The sequence below is a fragment of the Ceratotherium simum genome, chromosome 18 (genome assembly GCF_057802395.1).
Source record: "Ceratotherium simum simum isolate JZ-2026a chromosome 18, ASM5780239v1, whole genome shotgun sequence".
NCBI lineage: Eukaryota > Metazoa > Chordata > Mammalia > Perissodactyla > Rhinocerotidae > Ceratotherium > Ceratotherium simum.
The window spans coordinates 12367269-12387829 of record NC_141917.1 but is presented as its reverse complement, the minus strand read 5'-3'; the positions used below and the strand labels follow the sequence as shown (position 1 = coordinate 12387829).

Sequence of the window (20561 nt, the reverse complement as noted above, 5' to 3'; positions counted from 1 at the left end):
CCAACCTCCCTAAGAAGTTTTCACGACAAAGTCAAGTGTGATAAATACATAGTTCTTTCCTCTTGGCTAGTCTGCAATTGTGAACACCAGGAGGTAAAGAACACGCCACAGGAAAGGCACATATAAAAAGAAATCTTTCAGAACAAGTGTTATTTGTAGCATGTAAGTTCACCAGGGCTCCTCTGTATAACAGCTGAACTTGAGAAAAAAAGTTGTACTTTATTTTCAAGTCAAACTCAAGGACTGAAACATCTCACGCAACTTTGGAAACACTCTGGCAGCCCAGCCCAGTCTCCACGTGAACTCCAGTGCCACGTGAGAGGAGTCCAACATGCTCCAGACTCTCCGACAGCTTCGCCAGAAATGAGAGCGGACCCTCGATTTCTGGCCAAAATCTGAAATTCTCGGTCCTTCTCTTTGTGTCCCTGGGAAAAATAATAGCCAAATTCCTCTAGTTTCCTACTGGGGTGACAATAAGGTCATAGTTAGGCTCCCAGGGATCTGGAACCCAGTTGGGCCTGTGACTAATGAGGTGAGCTAACCAGTAGCTGTATCCTGTGCAGCTTCATTCAGCTCCGTGCAACGACTAACCCTCCGCAGCCAGAGGATGGGCTCCAGGACGTGTCGTGACGAAGGCAAAGAGGGCACAGAGGACAAACAAAGGGAGCAGCTGGAATGTTCCAAAATTAATAGAAAAGAACTTGACTGGCAGAGTATAGAGCTCTTCTCTCCGGAAGGGAAACAAATGGGATACCCCCAAATCTGGAAGCATCAGCCGTTTGCCAGTATTGCAGAAAAATGAAGACTGAGACATAATACGGTTCAAGGCATATAAACTCTACCCATTCTGCACTTTTCTAGAAGCTATAGACCAATGTTCCTTAAAAGGGCTTACAGTCTCAAACTAGCTTTTCACTAAGATGAAAGATTAAACCAGCACTGTGCAACAGAAATATAGTACAAACTGCATACGTAATTTAAAATTTTCTAGTAGCCACATTTAAAAAAATGAAACAAGCGAAATTAATTTTAATAATATGTTTTAACCCACTCTATGAAATATATCATTTCAACATGTAATGACTATGAAATAATTACACATTCGTTTTTCATACTAAGTCTCGAAATCCAGTGTGTACATCTCAATTCAGACTGGCCATGTTTCAAGTGCTCAGTAGCCAGAGTGTCCAGTGGCTACCGTGCTGGACACTCAGGATAAACAGACTCTCATCCTCTCACTGGGAGCCCATTTTTGATCCATCCATCCACATGTGGAAAAGCAGTCTTGCTACAGTTACCCTTATGTAAAGCAGTCACCGGAGAATGCCAAACGCTGTTTTCTTCAAATGCCCTATTATTTTTGTTTAAAAGCACTTCTTTCAAAAGCCACCTCTCTCATCGCAGCCACAGAGCCCTAACACTGAGCCCTGCCAGACTCAGCCAGCCTCTCTCTCAGGGCCACTCCCTCTCCACGCAGGGAGCTGGGGGAGTCTGGGATGTCCTGAGATACTTTACAAAGCTACAAAGACGGCGTGGTTAAACTCTCAGGGCCTGCATGCTTGATTTTCCAGCATTTAACACTAATAAAAAACAAAGAGGGCCGGCCCCGTGGCTTAGCGGTTAAGTGCGTGCGCTCCGCTGCTGGCGGCCCGGCGTTTGGATCCGGGCGCGCACCAACACACCGCTTCTCCGGCCATGCTGAGGCCGCGTCCCACATACAGCAACCAGCAGGATGTGCAGCTATGACATACAACTATCTACTGGGGCTTTGGGGAGGGGGAAAAAGGGGGAGAAAAAGGAGGAGGATCGGCAATAGATGTTAGCTCAGGGCCGGTCTTCCTCAGCAAAAAGAGGAGGATTGGCATGGATGTTAGCTCAGGGCTGATCTTCTTCACAAAAAACAAAAAAAACAAAAAGAAACAAAGAATCCACAACGTGAAAACCTGATTAAGGAGATGCTGAATACAGTGCCACATCCCCTACCTGTTTCAACATCACCTGGAGGAGAACAGTCCCTCCCCTGACTTCTCCACTTTCAAACACTGGCCCAAAAAGAACGGCCCCCTTCTCCTTCCCTAAACTGATATCTTATTACATTGTCTTGGGAAATGAGGCCGTCGTTCACTATTTCTGAGTAAACAGTGACATCCTCATTCCCACTTCAGCTCCTGATGGATTAGAGGCCCCGAGACACAGTGATAACGGACTGAAGCCTGAGTGACAAGGAGGGATCATACCTATGGCAAGGCTGCAAAGAAGTGGGGACAGAGCACCAGTGTCATTTCCATAGGCAGTGTCATTGCCCCCCACGCCCTGTGAATGCCTACCTTTGTGGTTGAAGATGCCCTCCATTTCCATGCTGCTTCTCGAGTGGGCGATGCACAGAGAGCCGCAGGGAACCAGGCCTTCCGCGGCGGGGGACCGGTCGGTGGTCCGCACCAGACACCAGTCAGGCTTGTCATGGGGCCGCTCCAGCACCTCCACGGTCTGGCCGCGGCGGATGGTCAGCTCGGTGCTGTTGCAGGCCGTGAAGTCGTGGATCACCACAGTCAGCTCGCAGCCGCCAGAGAGCTGAGGAGGGAGAGGGGACACGTCAGGGAGCCTGATCCACGGGGCCTTCAGCAGGGGAGGCTGTGAACTGGGCCGGGAACTCTCACTTTCCATTCGAAGTTGGGTGAAAAGCATCAAATACCGCCTTTGTGAGGGCTTTCAAGGTTCGCTGTCCCATAATTTCTCTCTGGAATCACACAGATAGCTATTTACTTTTCCACATTCTAACATATAATTATCATTTTCTGAGTGTTTCATTGTCAGAATCTGACGGTTTTTCATATGAGTGTCCAAATCTTTTTGTGCCTGAAATGTATGTCCCTCCTCAAAAAGTGTTATATACACTAGTCCCCTCTTATCCGCAGGGGATACATTCCAACACCCTCAGTGGATGCCTGAAACCGAGGATGGTATCAAACCCTATATATACTGTTTTTTTCCTATACATACATACCATGATAAAGTCTAATTTATAAATTAGGCACAATAAGAGATTAACAACAATAACCAATAATAAAGGTGGCTTTGGGGCAATTATTAAGTAAAAGAAGGGCTACTTGGGGGCCGGCCCGGTGGCGCAAGTGGTTAAGTGCGCACGCTCCACTGCGGCGGCCCGGGGTTCGCCGGTTCGGATCCCGGGCATGCACCGACCTACCACTTGTCAAGCCATGCTGTGGCGGCGTCCCATATAAAGTGGAGGAAGATGGGCATGGATGTTAGCCCAGGGCCAGTCTTCCTCAGCAAAAAAAGAGGAGAATTAGCAGATGTTAGCACAAGGCTGATCTTCCTCAAAAAAAAAAAAAAAAAGAAGGGCTACTTGAACACAAGTACTGCGATACCCAGACAGTCGATCTGATAACCCAGACAGCTACTAAGTGACTAACGGCTGGGTAGCGTATACAGCAGGATACACTGGACAGAGGGATGATTCACATCCCAGGCCGCACAGCCCAAGATTTCATCACACCACTCAGAGTGACACGCAATTTAAAACTTACGAATTATTTCTGGAATTTTATATTCCAGAATATTACTCTGGAATAATATTTTTGGATCGAGATTGACCTCGGAAGCTAAACCGCAGACAAGGGGGGACTACTGTACTAATTTTTTAACTCAGGGCAAACCTGTAAAAACCCTGCTTCAAGGCCACTTGGACAATTACTGTGAAATACGGTGATAAAATGAGATCGTTTTGCTCACAACTTCAGTTCCGACTTGGCGTGTGAGCATCCTGTGCTGTTGGAGTGTGCCGGCTCTTCAACACCACTTGGATTCGAGATGGAGCAGCCACAGAGCAGGGAGATTGAAAAGGCAACGGGGCTCATGATCTGGAAACTCGGGCACAGCATGCCTTTCCCACCTCAAAACCCTGCAAGGGCAGCTCCCCATCCCTCCAGGTTACTCCCTAGCGCGACATTCTTGACCCTCTGCCATCCAACCCCAAACTCCTTCCAGGCTCTCTTCCCACTCCATGCTTCAGCACGCCATTCCATACGCTCTATGGACATGGCTTATTTCCCATATGCTGTGTATTTTCTGGCCTGAGATTCTTTTCTCTTTTTCTCTCCTCTCACTAAGCACACTCCCATTTTCCATCAAAACTCGACCAGTTCAAGGGATGTGCCCTTGAAGCACATCCATGAATTCCATAAAGATACATCAACGCCGTGATCTCTGCTCATAGAACAGGTGCATGGCCTTCTCCTGACCGTTGGCTTTCTGTGGCCTGTGCCTGGTATGCCTTCCCCTTAGACTGTCCACTCCTTGGGGACAGGCTCATTAACGTCCCTCCTACACCAGCTCCCTATCTTTGGACTGCCCCCTCTGGCCCTTAATCTAAGCGGCCTCAGGAGGTTCCACGTCTCCTGTCTGTCCGCTCCTCCCCCATGTGGGCTCATAACCATGCCCTCTGCTGATTACTCCCAAGCAGAGATCCCAGCCTGCTGTTTCCCTAACCCTCCAAAGCAGTGATTCTGGGACACAACTCATCATCTCCTCCCACCCCAGCTGCTTCTCTTCCAGTGTTGCCTTTTGTGGGTAATGGTATCACAATCAAGTCACCCAGGCTAAAAAAATCTCGCTCTTTTTCACCCTCTGAATGCTGTCAGGTGGACTTTACAATGTCTTTCTGATTACTTCCTTCCTCTGTACGCCTACAACAATCACTTCATTTGGATTTCTGCAGTGGCCTCCCAAGCCACCTACCTTTTTAAAATGTGGAACCTCCTATTCAAATATGCCATCATCCTATTCAAATACCTTAGACACAAATTCCTCAGCCCAGGATTCAAAGTTCCCACAAGCAGGTCCCAGCCCACCTTCCCAGGAATGTTCAGTGGTGTTTCAGAGCCCAGAGTGCCTGTGTGCTCCTTCAGAGGTGACCCTGCATGCAGTGTCCTGCTCTCTCTTCTGCTTAGAGCCCGCATGTCCCCACTTTGTCTATTCTACCCACAACAAATCTCTCTGAGAAGCCGCTCCTGTATCTAATATCCTTAGCATTTTGTTTTTAAACAAATTACATCTCAATTCTGAAATGACCCGTGTCTTGGATTATGTATGTGTGTCTGCCCTTGGCACCAGAAAGCAGGTTTGTTTCACTCTCCTGTGAACTTTCCAGGCCTGCTGTGCGAGGGCAGAGACTGGGCCTGTCACAGTCACCGCTGAGGCCCACGCCAACAACAGCAGGCACACGGTTTGTAGGAGGAGGCTGTTGAGGAGCAGAGCTTCTCCTGAAGCCCACCTCATACAGGGCTTTATGTCCAGTGAGTGGTCAAACATTTGCTGAAGTGAAAAAGGTAAAATAAGTTTGCTCTCAAAATGAAGGCACTGCATTTGAGAAACCTAAACAAAACCAGGCCTTTCCTCTGGGACTTCAGGAGCTAACTCTGTCTTGTGTTCAATGGGACATGCCCAGTCTTCTGTTCCCCTTTGGGGATCAGCAAAGAGAATGCATAAGGACAGAAGAGTGGATGGCGGGGCTGCAGCTGGGGGAGGAAGGAACATCCTTCTTCTTGAGAGGCTGCCCAGTACCAATCCACTCGCAGAGAACTGGGAATCCTCACCTCCCGCATGGGCTCAGGGCCTGCAGTGTCCCCTGGCCGTCCGCCTGTGCCGAGGACTGTCTGTGGCCTCTGTCATGCTCCATGCTGTTCATTACCCTCCTGTTCTAATAGCCTGTCTTTCAAGAGATAGTTTAGACATTCAGAATAAGAAACACATGTCTAACAGATAACCACAGAAAGCAGAAACAATACAAAACTCTTCCATAATAAAGCACAAATATCCACAAAATAAATCGCCTTTGCTGGGCCACAAAGGAAATTTTTCACAAACGTTTAATCTCCTTCTAAATTTTCCCAATTTCTCTGTGGGAAAACCATGCTAAATCTTACACATTTCTCTGTGAACAATCGAAGATGCTAATGTTAAAGGTTAAAGGCAGAGGCCCAGCCAGGAGAATTTTCCTGGTGGAACCCCAGGTTATGGAAGCGGTTAATCCCTGTAACGAAAAGGAGGAATGTTTCTGCCCCGGGGAAACCGTGACCAGTGAGCAGGCCCTGATACAGGGTCCAGCTCGCCAAGGCCCTACAGGACCCGACTTCCCACAGACCCCCTCCTGCTGCTGCAGCTCTCCCATGATGAGGCTCGTCCGCGAGCCTGCTTGTGCACGTGTGGGCTCAGTGTGTCCCCCTGCCCGAACCCCTCACCACAAACCCATCATGCCGCCTCGACACTCTCCACCCCCGCCCTGGAGAGCACAACTTCAGGACACCAGCCCTTTGCCAGCTCCACTGTTGAGGGTTTCATTAATTTTCCAGACTGCTCACAGCCACATGCTGTGTCTGTGGGTGGGGGAAGGGTGGGAAGGGAGATAGGGGCTGCCCGAGGAGGAGGATTAAGTTAGACTTGATTCCTGGCACTGATTTTTTAGCCCCTCACAGAGTAATCAAACACTATTGGAAACATCTGTGTACTTGACAGAGCGTTAAGAAATAAAAATCAAGCCCGTTCTGAGAGAGAATCACATACTGAGTTCAAGTTCTTTTTTAAAGGCTTTAGGAGAATTTACTAATAGAATCTAGTACTGGAAGAATCTGTTTTCAAACAGTGCTAGAATTATCATTAAAAAAATATCATATCTTCTGGGCTTTACCTCTAAGAATCAATTGACTTTACCAATAAGAATTTCCTGCACGAATCTTTAAGGGGATGATTAACTAGAGAGAAACGCCCTCTTTGGATGTTTTCTAGTCCAGAGAGGAGGCGCCCCATGGATTTCTGTCTCAATGCTCATATTTGAATATTTTAAACTGCTTATTACAAAACTTATCTTTAAAAACAGGTTTGCTAATTTAAAAAAATACTTTTTTGCATAAAACACTTATAAGAACTATTTTGAGGAAGCAATGCAAATTATTCCTGCTTTTAAGAAGAATTAAACTCCTAATTAGAAAAAGTTCAGATAATATATTCCACATCATTAAGTATAGTTGAGGTCTTAAATTTGCTTTCAATGACATTTCTACCCCCAGTAACCCAATTTCATTATTATGTTACCACTCCATTTATTTAGTTTAAAAATTCACTTTTCCTTTCCAAACATATTTTGTGAAAGTTTTCACAGTATCTTTTTCACTTCTGTGTGTTTTATGGACATCTATCATGGGCTCCCTACCACACGCATTTAGTTTAGGATTGCAATTCATGAAAATCTCAGTTTCCATGACTCACATTAACTCTTGTGAAATTCACATCAGTAGATTTTTAAAAAAAAATCTTTCTGCTTTTCACCTTTAAAACATAAATGTGGTGGTCAGTGGCTTAGCGGTTAAGTGCGCCCAGTCCGCTACTGGCAGCCTGGGTTCGGATCCCGGGCGCGCACCGACGCACCGCTTCTCTGGCCATGCTGAGGCCGCGTCCCACAAACAGCAACTAGAAGGATGTGTAAGTATGACATACAACTATCTACTGGGGCTTTGGTGAAGAAAAAAAGGAGGAGGATTGGTAATAGATGTTAGCTCAGAGCCGATCTTCCTCAGCAAAAAGAGGAGGATTAGCATGGATGTTAGCTCAGGGCTGATCTTCCTCACACACACACAAAAAATAAATAAATGTGGTGACTAATAAGCATGACAGTAAAATGGCCTTAACTGGAGCACGGGCCACGGACACCACCAATGAACTGCCCCCTCCAAAACCTCCCCATGTCGCTCTAAAAGGGCTAAAAAGGGCTACCAGGGGAACACCAATGACCCAGATGCACGGACAACTAGTAGAATGAAACCAGGGTCCCTTTGCCTGAATTTTGCTATGTTTCACCCAAAAGAATGAAATACTCATTTCTGGTTGCAGGCATGTGAACCTTCCACAATCACCACACAGAACAGAATTTTACTTTCTATGTTTTCTGGAGAAACCATGTTATACTGTTACTCTGTCTATACCCAGTCAATGGCAGTAACTAAAACAGACCCAAGGCTGGGGATTTCTCACCCCAGCGCTCCTCAGAGCATCCCCTCTCTGGTGCACTATAATGAGGTAGTTTCATGTTACAAGAACATACAGTTCTTAAGAGACAACAGCGAACACCTGGTTTGAATGACCAAGCTCCCAGAGGAGTTCTGGGGCCAGTTCTACCCGAGGAAGAGAGGGCTCTTTACGAGTGACATGGTGGATGACGCAGACCCTGCTGCAAATGATTCCACTTCAAGAACCCAAGATCAATTGCAGGTGGGTGTCTGGCCAATTTTCTGAGAGCAATTCAAAAGGAGAGGGAGAATGTGGTCTAATAAAAGACATTTTTCTAAAGAACAAAGTGTATCAACTCTTGTGAACAGTCACATCCTACAGCCCGATGCAGTTCAGTCATTCAGAAACCCCACAAAAGGGTCTTGTGGTTTCGTGGAGGTTTCACACAGAGCAGACCAAAGAAAGATTACTTGGGTGAAGGGAGTTAGAGAGTAGGGCTCTGTTACTGGCAATAGTTACAGGAGAAAGGCAACCACTGGCAGCCAGAACAATTCCCCAAGGAAACGTACAGCACCCCAGGGTCCCACTCGCCCCAGCTTCCCACTGGGCAGCTTCACGGAGGCGTGGGCTTACTTGCAGCGGTCTTACTACCATGAGAAGCAGGGCCCCGCGCTCGCCCCAACCCCATAGCCAAGTTCACAGGAGAAGCGCTCACCAAAACCTGCTGCTGAGTTTCCAAGAGGACCACTGTGATAGGCTCTCACACACCAGGGGTACAAAAAGAAGTCTGTGAGAACTGAGAAATGGTTAAGATGGTAAATTTTGTGTTTTTTACCACCAAAAGAAAAAAAGAAATCTGTGAGAACAAGCTTTTTCGAAAGCAGCATCTTCCATACGTAACATTTTATCCAGAAAAGAAACACTTAGTATTCAGGGATGTCAATCCTCTGCTCTTTACTAAAGTGATCACACACTGGTTTTCTGACATGAAAGGAAAGCCTTTCTGACATGGAAGGCTTCCTTGACCGTGCAATATACACGAAGTAGAACGGAAAATTACATGTAAAGAAGCTAAAATAAAAGATGCAAACTTTAAATGTAAAAAGTCAGGCAAATCAGAGAGAGGACAGCTATTATGCATCAGGCTGCAAGGCTTCCCCCAGAAGCTGGCCTGCACCAACATCGCATTTCCCCCTCACCCTGAACACCTAGCAGGAGAGAAGCCAGGACACGGTGAACAGGTACCGCAGGCCATGCTGCGGAGTATCAATGAGAAGCTTAGTCAGCTGTAAAGCAGAAAAAGGAATGAGAGCTGGGAGACGTGGACAGATGAAAATCCCCTGCATTACTTTCAGCCATCAGGCCCTGGGAAACAAGAAACTTCTTAGGATAATTTAACCCAAAGAAACCTGTTTGCCGCATTTCCTGAGTGAGCAAGACAATCTTTTATCCAGGAAACTTAATTTGAAATGCCTCTTTTTGTCTTTAACAGAGGGATACCCATCTGAAGAACTAAGTTACAATGGCCAGCTAACCAGCCCACGGGGCCCCTCACCAGCAGGAAGAACACTGGGAATAACACCTGGAATAAACCACTGACCTCAAGTCTGAATCAAAACCAGGTCACCATCTTCAGCACTAACTTCCATCAGCAGTGTAAAATTTACTTTGAAAGCACTTTTCAATGTGCCACTATTTTTACAAACATTTTAGTTGCATTTGTACCCAAATGTTATATTTTTTTTTAAAAATCTGCCTTGTCTTAGAACTGAGGCTTTCCACATTAGCTTGGGGGATTTTGTTTTTCTGATTGAGCAACTAAAGTTATCAAAGACTACATTCATTTTGTGGTTTTTATGAGAGCACTTAAAAAGCTTGTTAAAAATTACAAAAAGCCACAGTCACTTAGGAAAATAGAAAACAAAGATTAGCAAGAGGAGGAAACAAGCTCCAAGAGTGATCCATCAACCCGGCTGCCAATCCATCACCCCGGCTGCCTGCCAGTGGGTGGGGCTTGTCTCCCTGCTCGCTCCTGTGCTGAAGGCCCTGTCCCGGGCTGGCAGACAGTGGGTGATCCACAAATATCTGTGAATGAATGAACCTACCTTGTGAATAGCATGAAGTTATTTTGTACGCACGTGTGACAAGGCAGCTAATTCGGGGTGATTAAAGATGAGTGGCTGGAGAAATATTTTAAGCAAGAGCCTCCCTCATCTTCAGTGACGGCCCATTCAATACGTGGGCAGTATTTTGCTGTTGAGCCACCACAATGCATCAGTCCAGGCCCTAATGCTGAGCAGTTTATCCTTAGGACAGCTTCTAGCTCCTAATGAACAAAATTAGCTTCCAAATCCACTGCAATCGAGTGCCCAAAGAAGAGGGCGATATACACAGTAATCTGCAACAGCCAGTAAGGAAGGTCAACAGCCCGAGATTGAGGGAGAAGGAAGCCATTTTTAAGATGAAGAGACAGCAACAGTTACTATTTATTCTGCCCTCAGTACATGCCAGGCACTGTTCTAAACACATTACACATTTTTAACGCTCATAGGCCTACGAGGTGAGTAGCATTATTGTCCCCATTTACAGATGAGGAAACTGAGGCACGGAGAGGTGAGGTAACTTGCCCAAGGCTGCTGAGCAGCAGAGCCCAGAGGTCTGGCTGGTGAGCACTTCCTTGTTCTTAAATACCTGTTATTTGATGTTAAATATTCTGCGTAACTACTCTGTGACACTCTGAGCAGAGATGGCTAACTGATACCTGGAGTATTCTGTCTGGGGAGATTAAAACTATGTGCCGTCCTGTAGGAAGGCTTCTGAACTAAATGACAATTTCCTGCCTACACGGGGGCAAACTTACAACAGGAAGCCCTTCCAGACTCAGAGATCTCAGGGAGGTCCAGCAGGTGGAGTGCCTCCTCTGAGCAAAGGCACCCTCTTGCTTCAGGCTCCTTCAGCCAGAGGAGACACTGCTGAGCACAGACCCAGGGCTCACCTTTACAGGTATGCAAGCGATGGAGGCTGAATAAGAGCGTGTGGCACTTCCTAAATAGGCTGAATGTAAGCCTCCTTTCTCAAAAATGTGGATTAAGCCATATTTTACAATATATTGGCATTAACTACCTTACATACTACCTTGACTCTGCAATTTATGCAAGTCCAGCCAAGTTCCTATAGTGTGGAATGTCACTTGACAGAGAAAGTTGATTGACCTTTCAAGCTACATAAAATCTCACGTCCGCAACATAATATTTTAGCTTCATTAAGAGTAATTGAGGGACCGGCCTGGTGGTGTAATGGTTAAGTTTGTGTGCTCTGCTTTGGTGTGGTGTAATGGTTAAGTTTGTGTGCTCTGCTTTGGTGGCCCAGGGTTCACGGGTTCGGATCCTGGGCACGGACCTACACACTGCTCATCAAGCCATGCTATGGCGGTGTCCCACATATAAAATAGAGGAAGACTGGCAACAGACATTGGCTCAGGGCCAATCTTCCTCCCCCCCGCCCCAAAAAGAGTAATTGAAACTATTAAAAAAAATATGTGGATTCATATATTCATATTAACAAGCTCAGGGCAGTTCATGCCAAGTATTGGTCTCAACTGAATTTATCATTCACTAAAAATAAGAACTTGGGGCTGGCCTGGTGGTGCAAGCGGTTAAGTGCGCGCGCTCCACTGTGGTGGCCTGGGGTTCACTGGTTCGGATCCCAGGTGTGCACCGATGCACCACTTGGCAAGCCACGCTGTGGCGGCGTCCCATATAAAGTGGAGGAAGATGGGCATGAATGTTAGCCCAGGGCCAGTCTTCCTCAACAACAACAACAACAAAAATACAGGAGGATTGGCAGATGTTAGCACAGGCTGATCTTCCTCCAAAATAAATAAATAAATAAATAAAAAATAAAAATAAAAATAAGAACTGCATTACCTTAGGTCCAAAAGAAAGCTCACACCTGGCCCCTGCTGGCTTGGGACAGCTTCTCCATGGGCCACCTCATTTTGCCTTGATGATTTTTATTATCTTGACCTCAAGATGCTTTGTTTTATAGTAGCTTATATTTTTGATTCCATATTTTCTACTTTGCTCATAATAGAAATTTGTTATCGGAAATAAATCACAGGCTAATAAGGCAGATAGAGGGAAAAAGTTTAAAAATGCTTCATTAATACACTAAAAATATTTAGCTCCGTATTCACACTGGTGGAATAATAAGGTCTAGAAATTGACAGGTAATTAACTCCACTTTCCGTTTCTGGCATTGCTCTCCACTGCTGGGCGGCCTCCTGAGGATCATCGAGCCTCCCTGTCTTCTCGACGCCCCAAAGGCTGGCTCAGCAGTGTCCTCCCTACCTCAAGAGGACAAGCCCAGGACAAAGGAGAGCAGAATCTGGACAGCACCTGACGGCTTTGGAACCCAAATTATATTTTCATAAAATCATTTTATCAGCATAAGTATGGATATGGGCAAGAATTGGCGCTAAACTCACTTTTGGAACAAAGAGATGGCATATTTTAAAACTGATGTTTTCAAAGAAGGAAATGTGCTCGCGGGGCATGTGGTTTCTATCTGTGACCAGCCTGCTCCAGCTCTGCTGACGATGCTCCCTGGAAAGAGGGCGTCTCTAGGAGCCCCTCCTAACAGACTCTTCCACAACCTCCCGCGCCTCATCTGAGAATTACTACAGCACTGGGCAGATAACTCTTCCTTAAGAATTCTCTGAAAGGGCGAGTCAAAAACACCCCCCACCCAGTTTCTGAAATGGAACCAAATTCCACAATAACAACTAACTCATAACAGGCATCATAAATTAAGTCAAACAGGCAGAATATGGTTAAGTAATTTCCCTTGCCAGATCTATCTGCCCGTGTCATCAGAGGCTGTTTAAACTTGAAATACGGAGGGTGGAAAGAACCTCGAGACACATGAAGAATTACTGCCATTGAGATAAGGGGGTTTTCTAGTTAGGTCTAGTTCAGAGAAACAGTGCATTTTATAAACTGACTCAAGAAAGGATGCAGATTCCTGATTTTCAAAATGTATTCTCCTGAATCATCTGCTGACCCTGGAATGTTCTACCAGAGAAGTATAAAGAGGGAGACCTTTCCAAAGCAGAGACACACAGATGCAGGCATGTGTGTAGAACATGCACCTCCTTTTTTATAAGGCCTAATGGGTATGTCCTCTCCAAACTCCAAATTCTGACTTATCTTTATTAAGTCTCACATGCTGTTTATTCTTATCCCAGATGCAGATCCCAGGAACTGAAGATAACCTGTTGCAGTTCTATGATCTTAGGAAGACATTTCACCCCTTTTTTGGATTTTGAGCCTATTATGGACCTCCGGTATCAGTGAGGGGTATTAAGGGAAATGTGTGCACATCCACTTAAACTGAGTTTTGGAGTGTCATTAGAATCATGGGAACGTTAAGCTGAGTGAGAGGCTGGTGTCACAGCTTCACCCAGGAGCACAGTAAGAGCCTCTGGGAAACTCAGGTGGAGGCAGGAATGGCTGCACTCGCAGAAGTGGCGCTTTAGGGACATCTGAGCCACAGAAATAAACTTTAGAGTTAACGCATTAGATGAGGTAAACAGAAGTGGTTGAATTATCTCCATAGATAAAATATTTAATAGGCAGGTCTTAACAAATTCTAATATCCCAGTAGACTCCCAGTGTAAAATGATTAATTTCTGCAAACTTATACTTTTCTGTTAGTGATTTATTCTTCTTCATTGGCTACAAATAGAATTTGCTGTCTTAACAGCAATAGCCGTCAGGAACAATGCTTGTTTTTCTACAGGAGTTGCACAGGCTTGATTCCAAGTTCAAATGAGCCTATTATGCTGTTAACAGATCTGAAGCAGAACTAGTTTCACTGTTCCTAACTCCAGGATACAGCCTTATATCTGTGGCAACTGCCCTGTGAATTCTAGTCAGCCACATGTCGGGGACCAGCGCTGCACTGGACTGCTAGCACCCGAATTCATTACGTGCCAGAAGGCACGGCATGGCACAGCCACCTTCACCTCAGAGTGGGGAACTGGAGAGTCACGAGCCCATTACTAGACACGGGCCACTTCCTGACTCCCACCACCACCCATTTACACATAAACCACCTGAAGAAACAATGTCACCCTTTCTTCTTGGACCAACCTCCAGGAAAGTCTTAACACAACTTCCAGAAGGCATAACCTTTTACATTTATCTCTTTGGCAATTTCATTCAAATAACTTATTATTTTTTTAAGTGAACTTTTCAACTCATTTCTAAGGTAAACTTAGACCAGATCCATGAGAGTATATCTGGAATGTGAATTCTGCACTTGATGGACCTACAGCTGGAGTGGGGAGGCTCACCCACAGTGAGTTTGTTAAATGGACGAATGAAGGTGGCCATTCCCCTCAGCTTGAATTGCTATTATGTCCAACTTTTCCTTCAGGTGAAAGTCATGTGTAAACTGACTATTTAGACAACTTAGTCACCTTATTACTTTTTTTAAAGAAAATAATCAGAATTACTTTAATGAAATGTTTCCAAGTTCAAACTTTATTTTCTTAACTAACTGGCTATGGGGTGGGGCAGCAGGGAGAGTTGCTATTAGGGACCAAATGCCTAAACATGTCATTTATCTTATTCCTCGTTATTACTACTGGCAAGAAATATGTGCTGAGTGCTAATACTCTGAGGTCTGAACAAAATAAAATGAGACATTCTTTTTATTCTCCGGTCCTGTTATTCTAAGCATTCTAACTTCTATGACTTACTGAATGCAAAAAGTAGAATGAGAAAAAATTACTGAAACTAGAAGGATTTTGAAAATGAAATCACTATAGGAGAGTAGTATTTTTAAACCTACTTACATCTGTCCTAGAAACGACATTAAATAGCACGAATTCTTCTGTAAAACTGAGAAAAGACCAAAGCCTGGGACTGTAAGACTCGCTGTCTGAAATAACTCCCTGATACTGGACTCTCCTGTTAGGATCGTTTCCAAATCACGGTGAAGTCAGGACACTTCCTTCCTGCGAATAGGGGCTGTGGAAACGTCGTGCAAAGAACAGACTCCTACGTCTCATGATCAGGACTAGGGTTTCACGTAGGAAAGTATAGTATAGCCATCGTCAGACAGTGAGAAACTCAGCAACTCTGAACTGATGGCAAGTTAAATGAAACCCCTATTTACTGTCAAATAACTTTTTTGGAGAATTTGGTCTAGCGTTTTAGAAACAGAACAGGTGCTCATCTCGGTTGGAACAGAAGACGTCACTGAGATGAATGTCCCCACTGGCTTTTACAGAAGACTGGTCATTTGTGCATCACGTAAGCCCGGATTCCCAACTCTCCTGTCATTTTATTTTGTAGGTTTTTGGGATTCTATCATGACAGACGATGGGATGCTCCAGGCCACTTCTGTAGAAGGTATACCTACACAGAAGCTTTTTGAAAGAAATCAGCTCTGTCTTCCTAGTGGTTGGCACTGGTGCAGGCCATCCAGGACCATTTCCTGCAGCCCGCTGCACCTGTGTTCTGAGAAGGTGCCTCAGGGCCAACTGGGAGGACACCACTGCCCCTGCTTCAATCAGCAGCTCCACTTTCATGCACCAGTGCTCGCCGTAAGATTTAATTTAAAGTAATAGGTTCTCCCACTTAACATAAAATAAAAAAGCTTAAACAGACTGCTCCAGAACATCCTGATAGAAAACCACCCAACTGCGTTAGGAAGGGCAAGCGATTTTTCCTGAATTCTCAGGGTTAAAATCTTCTTACCCTGATACCCCAAAGTGTTTGCCCCTGCCTCCACATCCTGGCACCACTCTCAGCACATCGCCACTGTTTGAAAATGGTGATGAGAAACCGTCATTTATAGATAGAAAGAACCTGCTTCGTACAAGACCAGAGACTGGCTCATTCACCTCCAAAAGCAAGCGTGGGTTGCAGCTCACCTTATCACTGTCCAGCGTGTTCTGAGACGTCCGGGAGGCGATTGAAATTGTATCGGGCTGGCTGCTGCCATCACCTTGGCTATCCAGCTCTTCTCCATCCCTGGAGATGCAAAGAAACTTTTAATTCCCGACACTGCTAAATCTGTTTTCCCAGACTGGTAAAGGTCGTCTATCTAGAAATAAGAAATTTGTTTCAAGAGGTGCAAATCAGGCTGCGTGATGGCTGCTGCCCCTGGGGCATTAACGATGGTGGACCACTCACTGCACTGACCACGGGCTTTCTGCGAGGCACTGGGCCAAGGGTCTAACACATATCACTCCATTTAATTCTCACACTATTGAGATACAGTTGATATGATTATTTCCATTTTGAAAATGAGAGACAAAAAGTCTAGATGGGCTATAACTTGTGCAAAGTCACACGCACACCAATTCACACTTGGGTGGGACAGGGCAACCGCTTGGGATTTGCACACAGCCCTTCATTTACTTCAAGCCCAAGGAGGTTCTTATCTTGAGGAAGCAATTTCATTACTAAGAATGATGTTATATATAAATGGTATTTAAAAAAACACATTCCTCAAAATACTTGTGAAAAACAGTGAGTTAACATTGCCTCGTTTCCACCCTATTAAATAGACAAATTTACCAGCAAGGCCCCGAGCACTCACCTCTTTCCCTTCTGTCTCGTTGCCGGGGCTGTTTTGGGAATATGAATGGGCTCCTTCAAGGCTCCTTTCAGGTGAATAGTTCTGTCCTGTATCACTTCTCGGATGTGCTTGATCCAGTCCTGCTTGTTTTCTATACTGGAAGCCTTAACAAGGCGTTAGAATCAGTCAGGACACAGAAGGGGCCCTTCCCAGAACCTGCACCAACCATCCTCGGGTCTCCCGCACTCCTGGGGTTTCTCATTTTACAACTAACTTTTCAGTGGAAAAGCAACCACATCCTATGTTTAATGTGCCACCAAATAAATGACTCTAATTTTGAATGTTTTTTCCATCAAAACCATTTTTATTTTATAGCATCTATGTTATTCTAGATTTCTGAATATTCTAATAATCAATCACTCCCAGCCCCAAGACCTTTCAAGCAGCCCCAGCTAAATATGAAAACACAGCCACCTCCAAACCAAACCATCTTTGAGGCTATTTAGGCAAAGACTAGTGGTCAGTGGCCAGCAAAGCATCAGCAGGAACTTGAACCAACGTCTGTATCTTGCTGCCTTGTCCACTGGACTCAGGGAACAACAGCTGCCACCACTTCCGCACTGCACCCTCTCCTCATTCCCACAAGCACTCTGTGGGTTGGGGCCTCCCTTTTCCTCATGTTATACATGAGGAACTGTGGTGTGGACGCATCAGAAATGCGCCCAATGTCACACTGCTGGCAGGTGAGGAAGCTGGAGTTCCCGGGAGGGTTTGTCAGAGCCCATCCCCCAGCTCTGCATCTGTCTGCCTGTGTTTACACCACTAGAATAAGCCAGTGCAGCCTACTGCCCACTACATACGGTGGATTCACTCAGCTCCATCACAACTGTGGGCAAAGATTCTCTGAAAATGACACAGAGATACTCAATAAGCATCTGCTGAATGAACACATATGGCATCACTCTTCCAGACTTTTTTTTCTTTGACTGTGCCTCAAAGGAGGTGGTTTTTTTCTTTTCACGTGTTCTGGGCCTTAGTAACAGTTTTTAATTTCCTTATGGAAAACATCAACCTCCTATGATATAAGCACAATTCCCTGTAAATGATTAAAACAATTGTCAGTGGGATTATAGATGAGATCATGAAGGGAGGAGAACCCAACATTTTCTCATGGTTTACCGTGTTTTTGAAAATGGAAAGTCGAAGCCCATGTTGGGAAAGGAAATTAAAATTGAGAACCTCTTTCTAAATAAAATGTTTTAACTGGAGGATGTGTCTTTAAAGTTCTTTAGGGGCAGTAACGGGGAAATAAACGAAGGATAAAAGGAGCTTCTTGCTCCCACTCCCAGATCTGATGCCAGGATGGCAGTAACACTGACTTCTTCTGGGGTAGGAGGCAGAGTGATGAGGGCACAGGGGAGTTTGTGCACGAAATAAGCGTCCCAGGATGGAAAACTTTGAACACGAGAGATCTGTGGGAATTGAAAGGCCTGATACAAATATTTGGGAGGTTGAACAAAGAGAAATATCTGAGAAAGAACATTTGGCCGAGTTTGGAGACAACTGAGGAAAATTGTTACTATGGTTGAGAAATAAAGAAAATTCTCATGATTTAAGTAGAGCAAATTGATGATTACATTTATGGAAAGTAATTCTCCTAACTTTAAGGAAATTAAACAAGGAAAAAAGGTACCAATTTTTCAGAAATAGTAAGAGAAAGGTAACCCAGAGAAAGTACTAAGTAAAAGGTCCCACTTGGCTAAGATAAGGGATAATTTGTTTCATACTCTCAGTAGTCTCAAATCTGTTTAAGAAAGGACTTAGGAATAAAATTCTCCATTCCAAGAGTTAAAAAAGGCCACAATTTTGTTTTACAACTACTAGGTTATCACCATCATTCCCGTTACCACCATTACTGTCACCGCTTCCACCTCCACCATCACCAAAAGCTCCACCACCATCTCCACCATCACCATCTTCTCTACCACCATCTACACTCTCACCGTCAACTCTATCATGACCACCACCACGCCCATCTCCACTACCTGCTCCATCTCCACCATCACCATCATCTCCACCACCATCTCCACCATCACCATCATCTCCACCACCATCTACACTCTCACCGTCAACTATATCATGACCACCACCACCCCCATCTCCACTACCACCACCGTCTACACCACCTCCACCATCACCATCATCTCCACCACCATCTCCACTCTCACCGTCAACTATATCATGACCACCACCACCCCCATCTCCACTACCTGCTCCATCTCCACTACCACCACCGTCTACTCTACATCATCTCCACCATCACCATCATCTCCACCACCATCTCCACTCTCACCGTCAACTATATCATGACCACCACCACTCCCATCTCCACTACCTGCTCCATCTCCACTACCACCACCGTCTACACCATCTCCACCATCACCATCATCTCCACCACCATCTACACTCTCACCGTCATCTATATCATTACCACCATCGCCCCCATCTCCACCACCACCACCGTCTACACCATCTCCACCATCACCATCATCTTCACCACCACCCACACTCTCACCGTCAACTATATCATGACCACCACCACCCCCATCTCCACTACCTGCTCCATCTCCACTACCACCACCGTCTACACCATCTCCACCATCACTACCACCATCGCCACAAAGCAATCTCTGAAATTAATGAGGACATCATTTCCTTTAGTTTCTCCTTGGAAGCCAGAAAAACATTAACCAAAATTCCTCAGAAAACTTTTACTAGGAAAGCCCACAAGAAGTCTTATTCTTCAATTGTATCATGAGCATTTTACTATGTCCTAAATGCAAGTAGTCCACATCTGGCTAAAATATCTGGCACTATTTCTCAGATGCATCTTTTGGCATCTATCACTGCAGCTAATCTAGATAAAGACTTAACATAAGTTGGAAGTTTTAAGGTTTTGAGCATATTTAAAAATTTTATGCCTTAGAAAAGTTCCGTTATCTAATATTTAGCTATCAGTGCAATTTATATTTCATAGGGCTTTATGCCAGTACTAACAAGAACATACTGGCTTCAAAATCATATATTCATTGCAAAACAATCCATCATTTTCATGTGAATAAAGACCTTAGAAACACAAGGGCTTCCACAGTCAGCGGTCACTAAAGTACAAGCTCTACAAGAGCGGCGTACCGTTGACTAACTCATAGTTGCTGGAAATACTGTAGAGAGATTAAAAGGAATGTAAGAGACAAAATCGCTGACATGCAAGTTCACACACCAGCGTTCCATTAAGTTTTTGGCTTGTCTCCCAATATTCTACAAATCTTTAGCTACATCTTCCCCCAAATATATCCTGAAGTCGCTTATGGTCTTTCCAGACAGCTCAAAAAGACAGTTCCATCTGTATTTTCTCAAACACAGAGGGAGGGAAGTATATACGACACACATAGAGCCCTCTGCCACTCCTAGGAGAGGTTAGTAAAATCAAAACACAGTTCAAATCAAAGATACGTCCGTCCCCCAAAGACTACATACCCAAAAGCACCCTTAGAGCTTTCCAATACTTCACAACATTATCAAACCCTGTATGTGATAATTATCCCCCTCTTTTTTCTGCCCCCAAACTAGAAAGGACCCTCTCAAGACTCCTGGCATGTTCAGACTTGAAACCATCAAAGACCCTCACAAATTCATCAGGGCCTATTTTCCTTTGGAAACCAAAAGTCAAGTGTGCAAAGGGAGCTGTTGGTCCTATCTCCCTGCTTCTATACTTCAACTTCCTGCATCTCTCATGGAATCAACTAATTCTTTTTAAGACAGGAACAATGGGAGAGGTTTAAAATGACTTTTCTCCATTTGATCTTTTAGTAGGCAAGCAAAAGTTTAGCTCAAGTTATTTCATCACTAGATACCAAACTGAATTTATTCCGCTGTTCTTTTTGTGA

At 44.9% G+C, this 20561-nt stretch overlaps 1 protein-coding gene across 3 annotated transcripts in view; it reads right to left on the bottom strand.

Annotated features, from left to right (window-relative positions):
- TRIO (trio Rho guanine nucleotide exchange factor) overlaps positions 1–20561 on the bottom strand; it is a 355370-nt gene that overhangs the window by 80234 nt on the left and 254575 nt on the right. For all 3 annotated transcript variants that reach the window (XM_087443141.1, XM_087443142.1, XM_087443143.1), the window contains 3 exons: positions 16636–16778; positions 15965–16064; positions 2328–2571 (listed from right to left, as the gene is read on the bottom strand). In XM_087443141.1, coding sequence (XP_087299267.1) covers positions 2328–2571; positions 15965–16064; positions 16636–16778 — 487 coding nt within the window. The remainder of the gene's footprint in view (positions 1–2327; positions 2572–15964; positions 16065–16635; positions 16779–20561) is intronic.